Source organism: Scyliorhinus canicula, chromosome 13 (assembly GCF_902713615.1).
Source record: "Scyliorhinus canicula chromosome 13, sScyCan1.1, whole genome shotgun sequence".
NCBI lineage: Eukaryota > Metazoa > Chordata > Chondrichthyes > Carcharhiniformes > Scyliorhinidae > Scyliorhinus > Scyliorhinus canicula.
This window is the reverse complement of record NC_052158.1, coordinates 1419380-1439100: the sequence shown is the minus strand read 5'-3', so window position 1 is coordinate 1439100 and position 19721 is coordinate 1419380. Positions and strand designations below refer to the sequence as shown.

Below are 19721 nucleotides of genomic sequence, written 5' to 3'. Positions count from 1 at the left end.
CAGGTTGAGTCTGTCGGGGGCTTTGACTCTTCGCCTTGATCGGCTCAGTCCTGGTGGTGGTGTGGGCGGCGATGTGGGTATCAGCGACTCTGGGAGCCTGTTGTCCTCTCCTTCGTCACCCCGTAGTGGATCCGGTAAGGGGACTGATGCTGCTGGGGTGGGGGCCGCCGTGAGGTTCGCTGGTGGGAGGGTGGGCGGCGCAGGGGCGAGGGAGGCAATTGGAGGGGGGAGGGGGAAATAGTACCAGGGCGGGGGTTGTGAGTGGGGACCCAGCGGGTGCCAGGTGCCGGAGGGAGACTGTGTCCTGTCGCCCGTCTGGCTGTGCCACGTAGGCAGGAACTGACTCAGCTCATCGCTCAGGAACGAGGATCCCCGATCGCTGTGGATGTAGGTGGGGGAAACCGAACAGAGTGAAGATGCTGTGCAGGGCCTTGATTACCGTGGCAGCAGTCATGTCGGGGCAGGGGATGGCGAAGGGGAACCGGGAGTACTCATCAATGATGTTGAGGAAGTACACGTTGCGGTCGGTGGAGGGGAGGGGCCCTTTGAAGTCCATGCTGAAGCGCTCAATGGGGTGGGAGGCCTTCACCAAGTGTGCTCTATCTGGCCGGTAGAAGTGCGGCTTGCACTCTGTGCAGACTTGGCAGTCCCTGATGGAGGTCCTGACCTCCTCAATGGAGTTGGGCAGGTTGCAGGCCTTGACAAAATGGAAGAACCGGTTGACCCCCGAGTGGCAGAGGTCATAGTGCAGAGCCCAGAGTCGGTCCACTTGTGCGCTGGCACATGTACCACGGGATAGGGCATCAGGGGGCTCAACGAGCTTCCCCGGGCAATACAAGATCTTCTCATAGTTATACCTGGAGAACTCGATCCTCCACCTCAAGATCTTGTCATTTTTGATCTTGCCCCGCTGAAGGCCAATGAGGGGAGTGAATCTCCTACCGGCCAGATAATGCCTCCAATGCCACACAGCTTCCACAATGGCTTGGGCCTCATTTCCGACAGAGGAGTGCCGAATTTCGGAGGGATGGAGAGTGCGGGAAAGGAATGCCACGGGTCTGCCCGCCTGGTTGAGGGTGGTGGCCAGATCTACGTCTGATGCATCACTCTCCACCTGAAAGCGGAGAGACTTGTTGACTGTGTGCACCGTGGCCTTGGTGATGTCCACCTTGATGTGGTTGAAGGCCTGGCGGGCCTCAGCCGTCAGGGGGTAAACTGTGGTCGTGATGAGTGGGCGGGCATTGCCCGCATAATTAGGGACTCACTGGGCGTAATAGGAGAAAAACCCCAGGCATCGTTTCAGGGTCTTGGGGCAGTGAGGGAGGGGGAGTTCCAGGAGGGGGCGCATGCAGTCGGGGTCGGGCCCTAGAACTCCATTTTCCACAACGTAGCCAAGGATGGCTAAGGGGTTAGTGCGGAACACGCATTTCTCCTTATTGTTGGTGAGGTTAGGGAGTTTGGCGGTATGGAGGAATTTTTTGGAGGTTGGCGTCGTGGTCCTGCTGATCGTGGCTGTAGATGGTGACATTATCTAGGTACGGGAAGGTGGCCCGCAGCCTGCACTGGTCAACCATTCGGTCCATCTCTCGCTGGAAGACCGAGACCCCATTGGTGACGCCGAGAGGAACTCAAAGGAAATGATAGAGGCAGCCATCTGCTTCGAACGCAGTGTATTGGCGGTCCTCTGGGCAGATGGGGGAGCTGGTGGCAGGCGGGCTTCAAGTCTTCAAGACAGGCATCGAGCTGCGTGTACCAGTTGATGGTCTGACTGTAGTCAATGACCATCCAGTGCTTCTCCTCGGTCTTCGCTACCACTACTTGAGCTCTCCAGGGGCTGTTACTGGCTTCAATGATCCCCTCCTGCAGAAGCCGTTGGACCTCCGACTTGATAAAGGCCCTGTCCTGCGCACTGTACTGTCTGCGCCTAGTGGCGATGGGCTTGCAGTCCGGGGTGAGGTTTGCAAACAGTGAAGGTGGATCGACCTTAAGGGTCGTGAGGCCGCAGACGGTGAGGGGGTGGGGGAGGGGAGGGGGGAGGGCAGGGGTCCACGGGATTTCAGCGTGAGGCTTTGGAGATGGCATTGTAAATCAAGGCCCAGTAACAGGGCAGCGCAAAGATGGGGGAGGACATAGAGCCGGAAGTTGCTGAACTCTACTCCCTGGACAGTAAGGGTCGCGACACAGTACCCCCGGATTTCTGGCAGTCACAGTTCCTACCCAGAATCTGTAGGGCCGCAATAAATCGTCCAGAGTCTCCCCCGGGAGTTGCCGTCTAGTAGCCAGGAGGTGTCTGGCGTACACTTGATTCACCGACGTAATGTCCCTTTAGGAGCATCATCGCTTCGGAGTAAGTGGGCGCATCCTGGATGTGGGGAAAAATTTCAGGGCTCACCCCTGAGTAGAGGACTTGGAGCTTCTGTGGGTCCGAGGGTTCTTCAGAGGCTGCTCTGAGGGAGCCTTCGAAGCAGACTAGCCAGTGGTCGAAAGTGGACGTGGCGTTGGCTGCGTGAGGGCTCAGCTGCAGGTGATCAGGCTTGACTAGGAAGTCCATCTTTTAAAATCTTGTGTAATAAATTGATGTACCGTCAATGACCACGAGACGCAAATGGTGAAACAATCGAGGCTTTATTGCACAAGATGTTGTGCCTCCTGCAGCTGGAACAAGACTGGGAGCAGCGCAGGACAGCGCACACTTTTATACGCCGCCTGCTGGGCGGGGCCAGTAGGCAGGGATTTACCGTGGTACCTGTAATACATGGGCAGTACCGTAATACATGCAATGTGTTACTAGTGGTGTTTACCACACAGGTTAAAGTCCAACAGGTTTGTTTGGAATCACTAGATTTCAGAGCACAGCTCCCTCCTTCGGTGAATTTACCTGAGGAAGGAGCAGTGCTCCAAAAGCTCGCGATTCCAAACAAACCTGTTGGCCTTTAACCTGGTGTTGTTGGGCATCTCAATGAATGTAAGGCAGAGCTTTTTAAATCATTTTTCTTCGGTCTGTGGAACATTTAACCCGATGTATTTGATAAATGGTTGGGGCTTTTAATTGGTCAGGTTAGAATCCCGAATTCTGATTTTAAATTGTTTCTTTCCTGACAGTTCATCGTTGTATCATATTGATATGTGAAATTCTTTGCCTGGCAATTTCAGTTACTCTAATTCAACAATCGATAAAAAGTGGTGAGTAATTGCTAAATATCATTTCCCCAATAAAGCGGTAATATTATGGGGTTTTGTTATGAGTTCCCTTTGAAAGAGAGGGACATCTGCAGGTTCCTCACATGAACCTCCTGCAAACTACGTTTGCGTCTCTCTGTATAGACTCTGTTTAACATCAATGTCACTATAATCCAGATGTGACCCCCGACTCTCCTAATGTTGATGAAGGTGGTCAATTTTCTAGAGTTTAGCAAAATATGATCCTGCTCTTGTTTTTCTCTGTATTGTCAAATCCGCCTGTCACTCCGATTTCATTTCTCCCCAGTTACATATTGCCGTTATCCACATCAACTTCTAATTGTGAGGGGTTTGATGGCTGTGCTCGTCTACATATTCCTTGTGTTTGTCTTTGCCACCTTCTTCATTTCGCACTGTAAGTAATACATTGTCGAGAAAGTTATGATCTGGAGAGTTTTGCCTCATGTCTGTTAGAATTTTCCAATCTGATTGTAATTTTGTTTCCCTCTATCTCCTGAAGCACACACAGCAATGTTAGCTTGAACTGCTTCACGGAGACATGGGGCTGAAGTTTTGTTCCCGGGACCTGTTCCCATCTTTTGCATGAGATAAGAGTGAGGAGTCCATGAGGTTTGGTTGCAGAAATTTCGGAGCCCACTCTCCCATGGTCCCTCACATTAACCCCAGTCCGAGCCACTCCCCCCATGGCCCCTCACATTAACCCCTGTCCGAGCCACTCCCCCATGGCCCCTCACATTAACCCCTGTCCGAGCCACTCCCCCATGGTCCCTCACATTAACCCCTGTCCGAGCCACTCTCCCATGGCCCCTCACATTAACCCCTGTCCGAGCCACTCCCCCATGGCCCCTCACATTAACCCCAGTCCGAGCCACTCCCCCATGGCCCCTCACATTAACCCCTGTCCGAGCCATTCTCCCATGGTCCCTCACATTAACCCCTGTCCGAGCCACTCTCCCATGGCCCCTCACATTAACCCCAGTCCGAGCCACTCTCCCATGGCCCCTCACATTAACCCCTGTCCGAGCCACTCTCCCATGGTCCCTCACATTAACCCCAGTCCGAGCCACTCCCCCATGGCCCCTCACATTAACCCCAGTCCGAGCCACTCTCCCATGGCCCCTCACATTAACCCCTGTCCGAGCCACTCCCCCATGGTCCCTCACATTAACCCCAGTCCGAGCCACTCTCCCATGGCCCCTCACATTAACCCCAGTCCGAGCCACTCTCCCATGGTCCCTCACATTAACCCCTGTCCGAGCCACTCCCCCATGGCCCCTCACATTAACCCCTGTCCGAGCCACTCCCCCATGGTCCCTCACATTAACCCCTGTGCGAGCCACTCCCCCATGGCCCCTCACATTAACCCCTGTCCGAGCCACTCCCCCATGGTCCCTCACATTAACCCCTGTCCGAGCCACTCCCCCATGGCCCCTCACATTAACCCCTGTCCGAGCCACTCCCCCATGGCCCCTCACATTAACCCCTGTCCGAGCCACTCCCCCATGGCCCCTCACATTAACCCCTGTCCGAGCCACTCCCTCATGGCCCCTCACATTAACCCCTGTCCGAGCCACTCCCCCATGGCCCCTCACATTAACCCCAGTCCGAGCCACTCTGGTCTAACACAGTGTTTTTCAAACCTTTCTTCCGGGAACCCATTTTTACCAACTGGCCGACCTTCACGACCTACGCCGGCCGACCTTCGGGACCCACGCCGGCCGACCTTCGCGACCCACGCCGGCCGACCTTCGCGACCCACGCCGGCCGACCTTCACGACCCACGCCGGCCGACCTTCGCGACCCACCATTTTCTCTTACTTTAAAATGTGAGAGGTGAGCCTGCTTGGTCCTCACGATCTCGCTCCAATCAAGCGCAGAGGAGGAGAGGCTATGAGCAAATCGGGTGCAGGACACAGCCGGTTCCTTTGTGCTTTTTTTCATCTTTGTGAGGATGAAAATCTAAACTCGCTCATGTAGGTCGTCGTGAAGGGCAAAAGCAACAAAATGCTTGTTTTACTCAGCTCCGGATACTCCTCAGAAACTCCAGAATGCGGACAGCCTCATTGTCTTGTGCCGTGTTTTTAATATGTTGTCACAGCTGAGGCGCAGAAGGTTTGGAGTCAGCTGCAAGCTAAAAACTGATAATAATAATCTTTATTGTCACAGGTAGGCTTAAATTAACACTGCAATGAAGTGACTGTGAAAAGCCCCTAGTCGCCACATTCCGGCGCCTGTTTGGGTCACAGAGGGAGAATTCAGAATTCTCAGCTGGCCTCATTCAGCATCACATTGTTCTAGCCCATTGAGCTAAACCAGCCCCCCAATTCTGGGGTCTCGAACTCAAAGGGATTTTTCTTCTTTCTCAAAATCTTACACTTCTCGCCTGGAAAGTAGAGAGCAAAATTGTTCATCAGCGCAGCCAGATGCAATGGAATTATAATAATAATCTTTATTAGTGTCACAAGTCGGTTTACATTAACACTGCAATGACGTTACTGTGAAAATCCCCTAGTCGCCACACTCCGGCGCCTGTTCAGGTACACGGAGGGAGAATTCAGAATGTCCAATCCACCTGACAGCACGTCTTTCGGGACTTGTGGGAGGAAACCGGAGCATCCGGAGGAAACCCACGCAGGCACGGGGAGAACGTGCAGACTCCGCACAGACAGTGACCCAGCCGGGAATCGAACCTGGGACCCTGGCACTGTGAAGCCAGTCCATTTACTAATGTTTCCTTACCAATGCTGTTTTCTTCGATGTGTCCTGGCAGTGTGGGGAACGTGTAGTAATTTTGACTTTGCTCTCGCAATTGCCAAACTTTCGATGACTTTGGGAAAGTTTGGATTTCGTCGTCATCCTTCATTTGCAATTTGAGGTTCAGTTCATTTCGAATTGAAAAGATGTCTGCAAGGTAAGACATAGTCAGCATCCAAGTTTCACCAGTAAATGAATCAGCCAGAGAGGACAATTTCTCGAGGAGGAAAGCGTGGATCTCGTATCTCAGTTCGTAAACTCTGAGTAGCACCCCACCCTTTGACAGCCAACGTACGTCTGCGTGGAACAATAAACGTGTCTACTCGCCCCCCATATTGGAACAGAGAGAGTCAAAAAGTCTGGTACTGAGTGCGCTGCATTTAATGAAATTCACAACTTTCACAATTCCTTTCAACACCACTTCAAGATCGGATGGAATTCCTTTCGATGCCAGTGTCTCACGGTGATTAAAACAATGATTCCAAACAATGTCCTGAACAGCTGCCTCCTCAATTCTTACGCTGTTTTTCCCAGTCATGTTGGCTGCTCCATTGCTTGTGATTCCTCTGCAACGAACCCGTTCCAACCACTAAACTATTCAATGCTTCAAAAATCTCTGCGTCAGTCGTGTGGGTTGGTAAAGTCAGGGAGCACAGCAAATCCTCAACGACTTCATTGTGCCAAATATACCTAACAAGGTTGCACAATCTGAAACGCCAGGGGTGGGATTCTCCAATAATGGTGCTATGACCTCATGCCCGCGGAAAAACGCGCGGGACTCACTGTGGACTTACCTGGAGAAAGTCCAGAGTGATTCTCCGATTTGCAGGGGGCTAGCAGGACCCCGGAGTGCTCCTCACAGGCTGAGTCCGCAGCCTCCACGCCGAATTCTCGGTGGGTGGAGCTATGAGAAAACCACGCCGCCGGGAACTCGGCCAGCTGCCCTTGGCGAATCGCCGCGGGGGCCTCTTTCAATGGCCCCCAACTGGCCCTGCGTCGACCGCGCGCGCGTGATTGGCGGCGATTCCCCCGGGACCGGAGAATCGCGGGAACGCCGTCGGACCCGATCTCGGGTTTGACGCCCATTCTCCGCCCTCTTGCCGATCGCGATTTCGGGGCGGAGGCTGGGAGAATCCCGCTCCTGTACTTACAGCCATACTGAGAACTCCTGCGCTGATTTTAAACAAGAAATAAGCTGGGCTTCTAAATTCTCAGCAATAGCAGAAATTCGGCGAGCCGCTGTGTTACCACTAAGTGCATTTCACTTTTTCAACACACTTCTCATCTGGCAATCCCTCAGATTCCAGCCCATGCAGAAATTTGCAAGTTGTGGAACACTGACCCCCCCCCCCCCCCCAAGGGGATTATAAAACTTGTGCAATTCAGCTCCGGGACTCCCAAACAGAGAATCTTCCACTTTGTTCCTGTTTTAATAAAGTTATTGTGTTGAGTTTACAAAGCTGGTGGTGATAACGTACTGAGCAATCAAGGGGCCAAACATTCAGCAGATTTTATACAAATTATTGATTCATCCATTTGTGTTGGGACTCTGGGGTCTGTGGGACTGGAATCGACCGTGCGCGAGCCCAGCGCGTAAGAACACTGAATCGGGAGGTGTCGAATCCCTACAGCACAGAACAGGCCCTTCGGCCCTCGATGTTGTGCCGAGCAATGATCACCCTACTCAAACCCACGTACCCACCAACCCCCTTACTTTTTAGGACACTACGGGCAATTTAGCATGGCCAATCCACCTAACCCGCACATCTTTGGACTGTGGGAGGAAACCGGAGCACCCGGAGGAAACCCACGCACACAGGGGGAGGACGTGCAGACTCCACACAGACAGTGACCCAGCCGGGAACCGAACTGGGGACCCTGGCGCTGTGAAGCATTTATGCTAACCACCATGCTACCGTGCTGCCCCTCCCAACTGTCGAATCCCAATAGTGCAGAAGGAGGCCATTCGGCCCACTGGGTCTTCACTGACCCTCCGGAACATCACCCTATCTAGACCCACTCTCCCCCCTTCCCCACACATCTTCAGACACTAAGGGGCAATTTAGCACGGCCAATCCACCTAACAGCACATCTTTGGACTGTGGGAGGAAACCGGAGCACCCGGAGGAAACCCACGCAGACACGGGGGAGAACGTGCAGACTCAGCGCAGACGGTCACACAAGCCGGGAATCGAACCCGGGACCCTGGCGCTGTGAGGTAGCAGTGCTAAGCACTGTGCCGGGGTTCTGCTAAAAGTAGGGCTGAGAATCGAGGGGACTTTACAAGAAGCACCTGGACTGGAGAAAATAAGCGTCAACGTGGACAATCGACACAAAACTCATCAGAAGCTCAAAGACAGTGGGTGGAATAGTCGGGGCTTTAACCTGCAAGGTGTCGGTACATGTGGGGGTAAAGAAGGAAAAGATTACCAGCGTGTCTGGGATCTGACATGAAGCTAACCCCTTTCTGAGTTTAACAGGTGTATATTTCCACGCATTCAGGAATTACCTATGGGACCAACTCCAGTTCCACTAATAGGGAACCAACCTTCTCAATGTGACATAGCAACAGTGCCTCAGGGGGCCCAGAACTTCAGGGAAGGTCATTGCTGTCACCTTCTGGAAGAGGCTTTCTCCTGGACCAGATGGCACTGAGGGTCACAACAGCCCTGAATATTTTTGCCCCTGGCTACTTCTAGGGGTTTCCTGGTGGCCCTGTAGGGTTTGAGAGCACATCTGACTGAAGGAGATGCTTGCGGTTTGAGCAGTGCTAGAGAACAAAGAACGATACAGCACAGGAACAGGCCATTCGGCCCTCCAAGGCTGTACTGGTCATGATACCAACCTTTGCTAAAACCCTCAGCCCTTCCTTGTGCCGTATCCCTCTATCCCCATCCTATCCATGTGTTTGTCAAGCTGCCTTTTGAACGCCGTTAATGTATCTGCTTCCACAGCCTCTCCTGGCAACACGTTCCAGGCACTCACCACCCTCTGTATAAAAACCCTGCCTCGCACATCTCCCCTAAACTTTGCCCCATGGACCTTAAACCTATGCCCCCTGGTGACTGACCCCTCCACCCTGGGGTAGAGTGTCTGCCCATCCACTCTACCCATGCCCCTCGTAATCTTGTAGACCTCGATCAGGTCACCCCTCAACCTCCGTCTTTCTAATGAAAACAGTCCGAGTCTATTCAGCCTCTCCACATAGCTGACACCCTCCAGACCAGGTAACATCCTGGTAAACCTACTCTGCACCCTCTCCAAAGCCTCCACATCCTTCTGGTAGTGTGGCAACCAGAATTGTGCGCAATATTCCAAGTGCGGCCGTACCAAGGTTCTATACAGCTGCAGCATGACTTGCCAGTTTTTATACTGGACGCCCCACCCAATGAAGGCCAGCATTCCGTCTGCTTTCCTGACCACCTTGTCCATTTCCAAAGGTCTGTGGGCCTGCACGCCCAGCTCTCTCTGACCTTCTATATTCTAATCTTTCTATAAAACTAAGAGTTTTGCCATTTACGGTATATTTCCAAACAGCAGAGAAATTTGAGAAACACCATGCAGTTATCTGTGTTGGTTTAACATTGACTGCAACTGGATGCAGTAAAACTAGAAACAGGCTCCTGACACAGGAGATGGTCCAACACTGTTTTATTGAACCTGTTGATTGCTGTGCATAATCTGCTGTGGGTTGACACTCTATTAACCTAACTGATAACCACCTACTGGCTTGATCAGACTAGCTCTCTACCACATGGTGATGATGTTCATTGGCCTGTGCACTGCGACTATCTCCCTAGCTGTGTCCTGTGAGAGAGGGAAAGCCTTAATGCCCTGTGGGCTTTATAGTGGTGGCGTCCTGTCTGGTGATTGATTGTTCTGTGTCGTGTGTGTTCATTGGTTATCCTGTGTGTCAATCACTGCCTGTCTGCATCTCATGATATACATGAGTGAATATTATAACAAGTTCAAGGTGGGAATGGAAGCCAGCAGCCTCTTAACAAACCCCATATCATCCCGATTTGGCGGATAAACATTGACCAGAACCACCAATGTGCCCGGCAAAGACCCGCTGACCATCACGTATCTGACATCGGGTCTGCCACGGGCTTAGCTGCGATCATCTATTTTTTCAAAAATATTTTTATTGAGGTATTTGAAAATTTTTATAAAAATAACACAGACAATGACATCAACATGGTATAATAAACATTCCCCCCCCCCCCCCCCCCCCCCCCCCCCCCCCGCCCCATCCCAATCTTCACATACCCCAACCTTACAGCAACCAACCATGTCACTAACCCAGGTCCCAGGAAGGAAGTTGCAGAATTCCTTAAGTTTGAGAAATATTAAGTTAGTGTGGCTCAGATAAGGGGGTTTCTGGACGAGATAGAAGCTGTTCTACCTATTTACAGATCTGTTTGTTACCGTCTGGTCGGGGGGGGGGGGGCTGTTGGGAAGGTGGGAAGAAAGATTGGGAAGAGGGAAAAGGCTGAATGGGAATAAGGGGAAAAATCTCAAATGAAGAGAATTGTATTTTGTTTATTTTGTTGTTGAATGTTTGTTGTTATGCCTGTCTTGATTTAAGTAATAATGTATTTTTTAAAATCGTTCCTGGGATGTGGGTGTTGTTGGCTGGGTCAGCATTTATTGCCCATCCCTAATTGCCCTCGAACTCAGTGGCATGTCGAAGGGCTGGTTTAGCACAGTGGGCTAAACAGCTGGCTTGTAATGCAGAACGAGGCCAGCAGCGCGGGTTCAATTCCCGTACCAGCCTCCCCGAACAGGCGCCGGGATGTGGCGACTAGGGGCTTTTCACAGTAACTTCATTTGAAGCCTACTCGTGACAATAAGTGATTATTATTATTATTTTTAAAAAAAAATTTGTTTAAGAGTACCCAATTAGTTTTTTTCCAATTAAGGGGCAATTTAGCGTGGCCAATCCACCCACCCTGCACATCGTTGGGTTGTGGGTGTGAAACCCACGCAAACACGGGGAGAATGTGTAAACTCCACACGGACAGTGACCCAGAGCCGGGATCGAACCCGGGTCCTCGGCGCCGTGAGGCAGCAATGCTAACCACTGCGCCGCCGTGCCGCCCTGAATTCCACATTTTTTAATGCATTCCAATTTCACCATCTGCCGTGGTGGGATTTGAACCCGCGTCCCCAGAGCACCCTGGGTCTCTGGATTGTCCCCTGACAATACCGCAAACAGCACCATCTGCCCTCAAATGGATGAAACATTTACCGTCTGCAGAACCGAGTCCAGGAAGATGCCTACTTTGCCCAAGCCAAAGGTAAAGGTGGCAGTTATGTCATGTGAGCTTCCATCAATCCGTTAGAATCTGTAATATTGCCTTGTGAAGCTAACAGAGAAAGTCTGCCATCTCACATCAACAACAATAGCAGAACCACAGCTCTGTCCACGTTCACATCACCAAACCATCATCTGCATAATCTCGATCAGAACTCCCGAATGTTTGTACCAGTGCTGACTGCAAGATTGATCATCTGCTTCTCCTGTTGTGAAAGTCATTAGTACGGAAACAGTGGGCCAGACAGTATCAGCTTCTGCTAAACTCTATGAAGGAGTTGGGGCGGGATTTTCTGACACCCCCGCCAGATCAGAGAATCGCCGGAGGGAAGCATGAATCCCACTCCGCTGCTCCGAAGGCGGCTGCCGAATTCTCCGGCACCGGTTTTCGGGACCCGGTGAGCCGACCTGACTTGGGGGCGGTTAGTGGGGTCCTCGGGGGGGGGGGGAGGGGGAGGGGGCTTGGGGGGGATCCGGCCCCAGGGGAGGCCCCCACGATGGACTGGCTGGCGATCGGGGCCCGCCGATCTGCGAGCAGGCCTGTGCCATGGGGGCACTCTTTCCCTCCGCGCCGGCCTCTGTAAGGCTCCGCCATGGCCGGCCGGAGAAGAAACCCCCTGCGCAAGCGCAGGAAACACGCCGGCGGTTCTGCTAATGTGCCAGAACACGCTGCCGGTCCTGCGCATGTGCCAACTCGTGCCGGCTGTCGGAGGCCCTTCGGTGCCGGTTGGCATGGCGCCAGCCCCTCCAGTGCCAGCCTAGCCCCCGGAACTGCGGAGGATTCCGTAACATCCGGGGTGCCCGACGCCGGAGTAGTTCACGCCGCTCTTTGGCGACAGTACGGCCCGCCCCGCCAATCCCGGGAGAATCCCGGCCCTGATTCTGGATTATTGGGCCTCCAAAGCTGCTTCCTAAAATGCACTCAGTGCCAAAGAGTGTGGTTGCTCTTCTCCAAAATACAGAACTTGCAACACAATGAACTGGAATGCAGGTTGGTTCAACTTTGACTTCTGTTTAAGGGCACGTCCTGATTATGGGTCCATGGACCCAAAATAATAACATTTAATTTTTTAAAAAGGAACAGAAACAAACAGGCAGGAGTCTTAAAATACAATCCCGACATTTTCTATAATGTACCTTAACTGCCAAGCTCTTCTCAACCACTCTGGCCTTCCTATTTCCTGTTTGACTTCTGCTTTGAAATTTCTACATTTGGCGTGACACCACTTCAGGAAGGAATTGATTGTTCGGTTATAGCACTGGATAAAACGTGATTATTATTATTATTACTCAATGGGGAAGGTGGTGAGTTTCTACACTGACATATTCAGGCTTTATTCACTGACAGACTCTGTGTTCACTCTCTGCCCATCTATATCTTTACAGTTCAAGAGGTTGATATGCAAATGAAACTGAAGGCTGTCAGAGAAGCAACTCAACAGCGTTTCCTGCAAATCTAGGCTTGCGTGTTATTACAAGGTACAGTATTAGAGAGCAAAGTTAAACCATGGAGGGTGCGATTCCAAAACAACTCTCGGTCTGGACTTGGGCCTGTTTAGTGACGCATGGGGCAGCACGTGACACAATGGTTAGCATTGCTTCTTAAGTAATGGGTTAAGAGACATTCCAATTAGTTGTCTCATTCGTGTTAAGTATCCAATAATTGACACTGGTATGTAAAGGGGCTTCAGGTGGCCTATGTGTCAGGTGATGTGATGATTGAGTTTTGTGCAGAGTCTGTTAAAGTGAAATAAAGGTGTTGGTGATAAGGAGCAGAACCTTTGACTCTTTATACAACAGTCTAACAAATGGTAGTTTATCTAGATCTTGGAACATGAGTAAGACTACGAGTACCAATAGGAGTAGAAGCCCACATCGTGAGATTTTGGTGGCTTCTAATAAGCTAGATGAAAAAGTTTTCAAAGATGCCAAACAGTAAGAGCTGCACAGTTGGAGTGAATTGGGGGTATAGACGGAAGTACTGGATAGGGGGCAAAGAGCTCTATCGCACAGATGGATTTGCACGGAAAAGGTTCTTCCGGATGGAACATATAAGGCAAAGGCCAGGCTTGTGGCAAGGGGATTTGAAGAAAACTTAGAAGATCAGGATTTAAGGGTAGATTCACCTACAGCAGGAAAGTTTATTTTAAAGATCTTCTTGGCTCTATTATCCACAAAGGCATGGGAATACAAATCTATAGATATAAAAGCTGCCTTTTTGCAGGGGCATCATCTCCAGAGAGACATTTTTCTCCGTCCTCCGAAGGAAGCAGATAACACAGAAGGGGTACTCTGGAAGTTGAACAAACGTGTATATGGATTCAATGATGCGTCTAGAGTCTGGTATTTTCGGTATGGTCAGCAAAGTTATGCAGATCCGGCAATATTGTACTGGCACTATAAAGGAAATCTTTCTAGCATCTTTATGATGCATGTTGATGATTCTTTCTGGGGTGGGACGAGTGGGGTGGGACTGGAGTGTAATGTTCCAGCACATAGTGCAGTATCAGAGTGTAATGTTACAGCACATAGTGCAGTACCAGAGTGTAATGTTACAGCACACAGTGCAGTATCAGAGTGTAATGTTACAGCACATAGTGCAGTATCAGAGTGTAATGTTACAGCACATAGTGCAGTATCAGAGTGTAATGTTACAGCACATAGTGCAGTATCAGAGTGTAATGTTACAGCACACAGTGCTGTCCCAGAGTGTAATGTTATATCACACAGTGCAGTCCCAGAGTGTAATGTTACATCACACAGTGCGGTACCAGAGTGTAATGTTATATCACACAGTGCAGTCCCAGAGTGTAATGTTATATCACACAGTGCAGTACCAGAGTGTAATGTTACAGCACACAGTGCAGTCCCAGAGTGTAATGTTATATCACACAGTGCGGTACCAGAGTGTAATGTTACAGCACACAGTGCAGTCCCAGAGTGTAATGTTATATCACACAGTGCTGTCCCAGAGTGTAATGTTATATCACACAGTGCTGTCCCAGAGTGTAATGTTATATCACACAGTGCGGTACCAGAGTGTAATGTTATATCACACAGTGCTGTCCCAGAGTGTAATGTTATATCACACAGTGCAGTACCAGAGTGTAATGTTATATCACACAGTGCAGTACCAGAGTGTAATGTTATATCACACAGTGCTGTCCCAGAGTGTAATGTTATATCACACAGTGCAGTACCAGAGTGTAATGTTATATCACACAGTGCTGTCCCAGAGTGTAATGTTATATCACACAGTGCTGTCCCAGAGTGTAATGTTATATCACACAGTGCAGTACCAGAGTGTAATGTTACATCACACAGTGCAGTACCAGAGTGTAATGTTATATCACACAGTGCAGTACCAGAGTGTAATGTTACATCACACAGTGCAGTACCAGAGTGTAATGTTATATCACACAGTGCAGTACCAGAGTGTAATGTTATATCACACAGTGCAGTACCAGAGTGTAATGTTATATCACACAGTGCGGTACCAGAGTGTAATGTTATATCACACAGTGCGGTACCAGAGTGTAATGTTATATCACACAGTGCAGTCCCAGAGTGTAATGTTATATCACACAGTGCGGTACCAGAGTGTAATGTTATATCACACAGTGCAGTATCAGAGTGTAATGTTACAGCACACAGTGCTGTCCCAGAGTGTAATGTTATATCACACAGTGCAGTACCAGAGTGTAATGTTACAGCACACAGTGCAGTATCAGAGTGTAATGTTACAGCACACAGTGCAGTATCAGAGTGTAATGTTATATCACACAGTGCAGTCCCAGAGTGTAATGTTATATCACACAGTGCAGTACCAGAGTGTAATGTTATATCACACAGTGCAGTACCAGAGTGTAATGTTACAGCACACAGTGCAGTACCAGAGTGTAATGTTATATCACACGGTGCAGTACCAGAGTGTAATGTTACAGCACACAGTGCGGTCCCAGAGTGTAATGTTACAGCACACAGTGCAGTACCAGAGTGTAATGTTATATCACATGGTGCAGTACCAGAGTGTAATGTTATATCACACAGTGCAGTCCCAGAGTGTAATGTTATATCACACAGTGCAGTACCAGAGTGTAATGTTATATCACACAGTGCGGTACCAGAGTGTAATGTTATATCACACAGTGCAGTCCCAGAGTGTAATGTTATATCACACAGTGCAGTCCCAGAGTGTAATGTTATATCACACAGTGCAGTACCAGAGTGTAATGTTATATCACACGGTGCAGTACCAGAGTGTAATGTTACAGCACACAGTGCGGTCCCAGAGTGTAATGTTATATCACACAATGCAGTCCCAGAGTGTAATGTTATATCACACAGTGCAGTTCCAGAGTGTAATGTTATATCACACAGTGCAGTACCAGAGTGTAATGTTATATCACACAGTGCAGTACCAGAGTGTAATGTTATATCACACAGTGCAGTCCCAGAGTGTAATGTTATATCACACAGTGCGGTACCAGAGTGTAATGTTACATCACACAGTGCAGTATCAGAGTGTAATGTTACAGCACACAGTGCGGTACCAGAGTGTAATGTTATATCACACAGTGCAGTCCCAGAGTGTAATGTTATATCACACAGTGCGGTACCAGAGTGTAATGTTATATCACACAGTGCAGTACCAGAGTGTAATGTTATATCACACAGTGCGGTACCAGAGTGTAATGTTATATCACACAGTGCAGTACCAGAGTGTAATGTTATATCACACAGTGCGGTACCAGAGTGTAATGCTATATCACACAGTGCAGTCCCAGAGTGTAATGTTATATCACACAGTGCTGTCCCAGAGTGTAATGTTATATCACACAGTGCTGTCCCAGAGTGTAATGTTATATCACACAGTGCGGTACCAGAGTGTAATGTTATATCACACAGTGCAGTATCAGAGTGTAATGTTATATCACACAGTGCGGTACCAGAGTGTAATGTTATATCACACAGTGCAGTATCAGAGTGTAATGTTATATCACACAGTGCGGTACCAGAGTGTAATGTTATATCACACAGTGCAGTATCAGAGTGTAATGTTATATCACACAGTGCGGTACCAGAGTGTAATGTTATATCACACAGTGCGGTACCAGAGCGTAATGTTATATCACACAGTGCAGTACCAGAGTGTAATGTTATATCACACAGTGCAGTACCAGAGTGTAATGTTATATCACACAGTGCGGTACCAGAGTGTAATGTTATATCACACAGTGCGGTACCAGAGTGTAATGTTACAGCACACAGTGCAGTACCAGAGTGTAATGTTATATCACACAGTGCAGTACCAGAGTGTAATGTTATATCACACAGTGCAGTACCAGAGTGTAATGTTATATCACACAGTGCTGTCCCAGAGTGTAATGTTATATCACACAGTGCAGTACCAGAGTGTAATGTTACAGCACACAGTGCAGTACCAGAGTGTAATGTTACAGCACACAGTGCAGTACCAGAGTGTAATGTTATATCACACAGTGCAGTCCCAGAGTGTAATGTTATATCACACAGTGCAGTACCAGAGTGTAATGTTACAGCACACAGTGCAGTACCAGAGTGTAATGTTATATCACACAGTGCAGTCCCAGAGTGTAATGTTATATCACACAGTGCAGTACCAGAGTGTAATGTTACAGCACACAGTGCAGTCCCAGAGTGTAATGTTACAGCACACAGTGCAGTCCCAGAGTGTAATGTTACAGCACACAGTGCAGTACCAGAGTGTAATGTTACAGCACACAGTGCAGTACCAGAGTGTAATGTTATATCACACAGTGCAGTCCCAGAGTTTAATGTTACAGCACACAGTGCAGTACCAGAGTGTAATGTTATATCACACAGTGCAGTCCCAGAGTGTAATGTTACAGCACACAGTGCAGTACCAGAGTGTAATGTTACAGCACACAGTGCAGTACCAGAGTGTAATGTTATATCACACAGTGCAGTCCCAGAGTGTAATGTTACAGCACACAGTGCAGTACCAGAGTGTAATGTTATATCACACAGTGCAGTACCAGAGTGTAATGTTATATCACACAGTGCTGTCCCAGAGTGTAATGTTATATCACACAGTGCAGTACCAGAGTGTAATGTTATATCACACAGTGCAGTCCCAGAGTGTAATGTTATATCACACAGTGCAGTACCAGAGTGTAATGTTATATCACACAGTGCAGTACCAGAGTGTAATGTTATATCACACAGTGCAGTACCAGAGTGTAATGTTATATCACACAGTGCAGTATCCAGAGTGTAATGTTATATCACACAGTGCGGTACCAGAGTGTAATGTTATATCACACAGTGCTGTCCCAGAGTGTAATGTTATATCACACAGTGCAGTACCAGAGTGTAATGTTATATCACACAGTGCGGTACCAGAGTGTAATGTTACAGCACACAGTGCAGTCCCAGAGTGTAATGTTATATCACACAGTGCAGTACCAGAGTGTAATGTTATATCACACAGTGCTGTACCAGAGTGTAATGTTATATCACACAGTGCAGTCCCAGAGTGTAATGTTATATCACACAGTGCTGTCCCAGAGTGTAATGTTATATCACACAGTGCGGTACCAGAGTGTAATGTTATATCACACAGTGCATGACCAGAGTGTAATGTTATATCACACAGTGCAGTCCCAGAGTGTAATGTTATATCACACAGTGCAGTACCAGAGTGTAATGTTATATCACACAGTGCGGTACTAGAGTGTAATGTTATATCACACAGTGCAGTCCCAGAGTGTAATGTTATATCACACAGTGCGGTACCAGAGTGTAATGTTATATCACACAGTGCAGTCCCAGAGTGTAATGTTATATCACACAGTGCAGTACCAGAGTGTAATGTTATATCACACAGTGCAGTACCAGAGTGTAATGTTACATCACACAGTGCGGTACCAGAGTGTAATGTTATATCACACAGTGCAGTACCAGAGTGTAATGTTACATCACACAGTGCGGTACCAGAGTGTAATGTTATATCACACAGTGCAGTACCAGAGTGTAATGTTATATCACACAGTGCGGTACCAGAGTGTAATGTTATATCACACAGTGCAGTCCCAGAGTGTAATGTTATATCACACAGTGCAGTACCAGAGTGTAATGTTATATCACACAGTGCAGTACCAGAGTGTAATGTTACATCACACAGTGCGGTACCAGAGTGTAATGTTATATCACACAGTGCAGTACCAGAGTGTAATGTTATATCACACAGTGCAGTACCAGAGTGTAATGTTACAGCACACAGTGCCGTACCAGAGTGTAATGTTATATCACACAGTGCGGTACCAGAGTGTAATGTTACAGCACACAGTGCGGTACCAGAGTGTAATGTTATATCACACAGTGCGGTACCAGACTGTAATGTTACAGCACACAGTGCGGTACCAGAGTGTAATGTTACAGCACACAGTGCGGTACCAGAGTGTAATGTTATATCACACAGTGCGGTACCAGAGTGTAATGTTATATCACACAGTGCAGTACCAGAGTGTAATGTTATATCACACAGTGCAGTACCAGAGTGTAATGTTACAGCACACAGTGCAGTCCCAGAGTGTAATGTTATATCACACAGTGCAGTATCAGAGTGTAATGTTACATCACACAGTGCGGTACCAGAATGTAATGTTATATCACACAGTGCAGTACCAGAGTGTAATGTTATATCACACAGTGCGGTACCAGAGTGTAATGTTACAGCACACAGTGCAGTACCAGAGTGTAATGTTATATCACACAGTGCGGTACCAGAGTGTAATGTTACAGCACACAGTGCAGTACCAGAGTATAATGTTATATCACACAGTGCGGTACCAGAATGTAATGTTATATCACACAGTGCAGTACCAGAGTGTAATGTTATATCACACAGTGCGGTACCAGAATGTAATGTTATATCACACAGTGCAGTACCAGAGTGTAATGTTATATCACACAGTGCGGTACCAGAGTGTAATGTTATATCACACAGTGCGGTACCAGAGTGTAATGTTATATCACACAGTGCAGTACCAGAGTGTAATGTTACAGCACACAGTGCGGTACCAGAGTGTAATGTTATATCACACAGTGCGGTACCAGAGTGTAATGTTATATCATACAGTGCAGTTCCAGAGTGTAATGTTATATCACACAGTGCAGTACCAGAGTGTAATGTTATATCACACAGTGCGGTACCAGAGTGTAATGTTATATCACACAGTGCTGTCCCAGAGTGTAATGTTATATCACACAGTGCAGTACCAGAGTGTAATGTTACAGCACACAGTGCGGTACCAGAGTGTAATGTTATATCACACAGTGCAGTCCCAGAGTGTAATGTTACAGCACACAGTGCAGTACCAGAGTGTAATGTTATATCACACAGTGCAGTCCCAGAGTGTAATGTTATATCACACAGTGCGGTACC

The 19721-nt window shown here is 48.6% G+C and overlaps 1 protein-coding gene across 3 annotated transcripts in view; it reads left to right on the top strand.

The window, feature by feature from the left end:
* The window catches only part of LOC119976718, an 88713-nt gene that overhangs the window by 58063 nt on the left and 10929 nt on the right, over positions 1-19721 (top strand). For 2 of the 3 annotated variants that reach the window (XM_038817447.1, XM_038817446.1), the window contains 3 exons: positions 3103-3183; positions 3488-3595; positions 12659-12751. In XM_038817447.1, coding sequence (XP_038673375.1) covers positions 3103-3183; positions 3488-3595; positions 12659-12732 — 263 coding nt within the window. In that variant the 3' untranslated portion in view covers positions 12733-12751. The remainder of the gene's footprint in view (positions 1-3102; positions 3184-3487; positions 3596-12658; positions 12752-19721) is intronic. The other variant, XM_038817445.1, reaches the window with a different exon arrangement.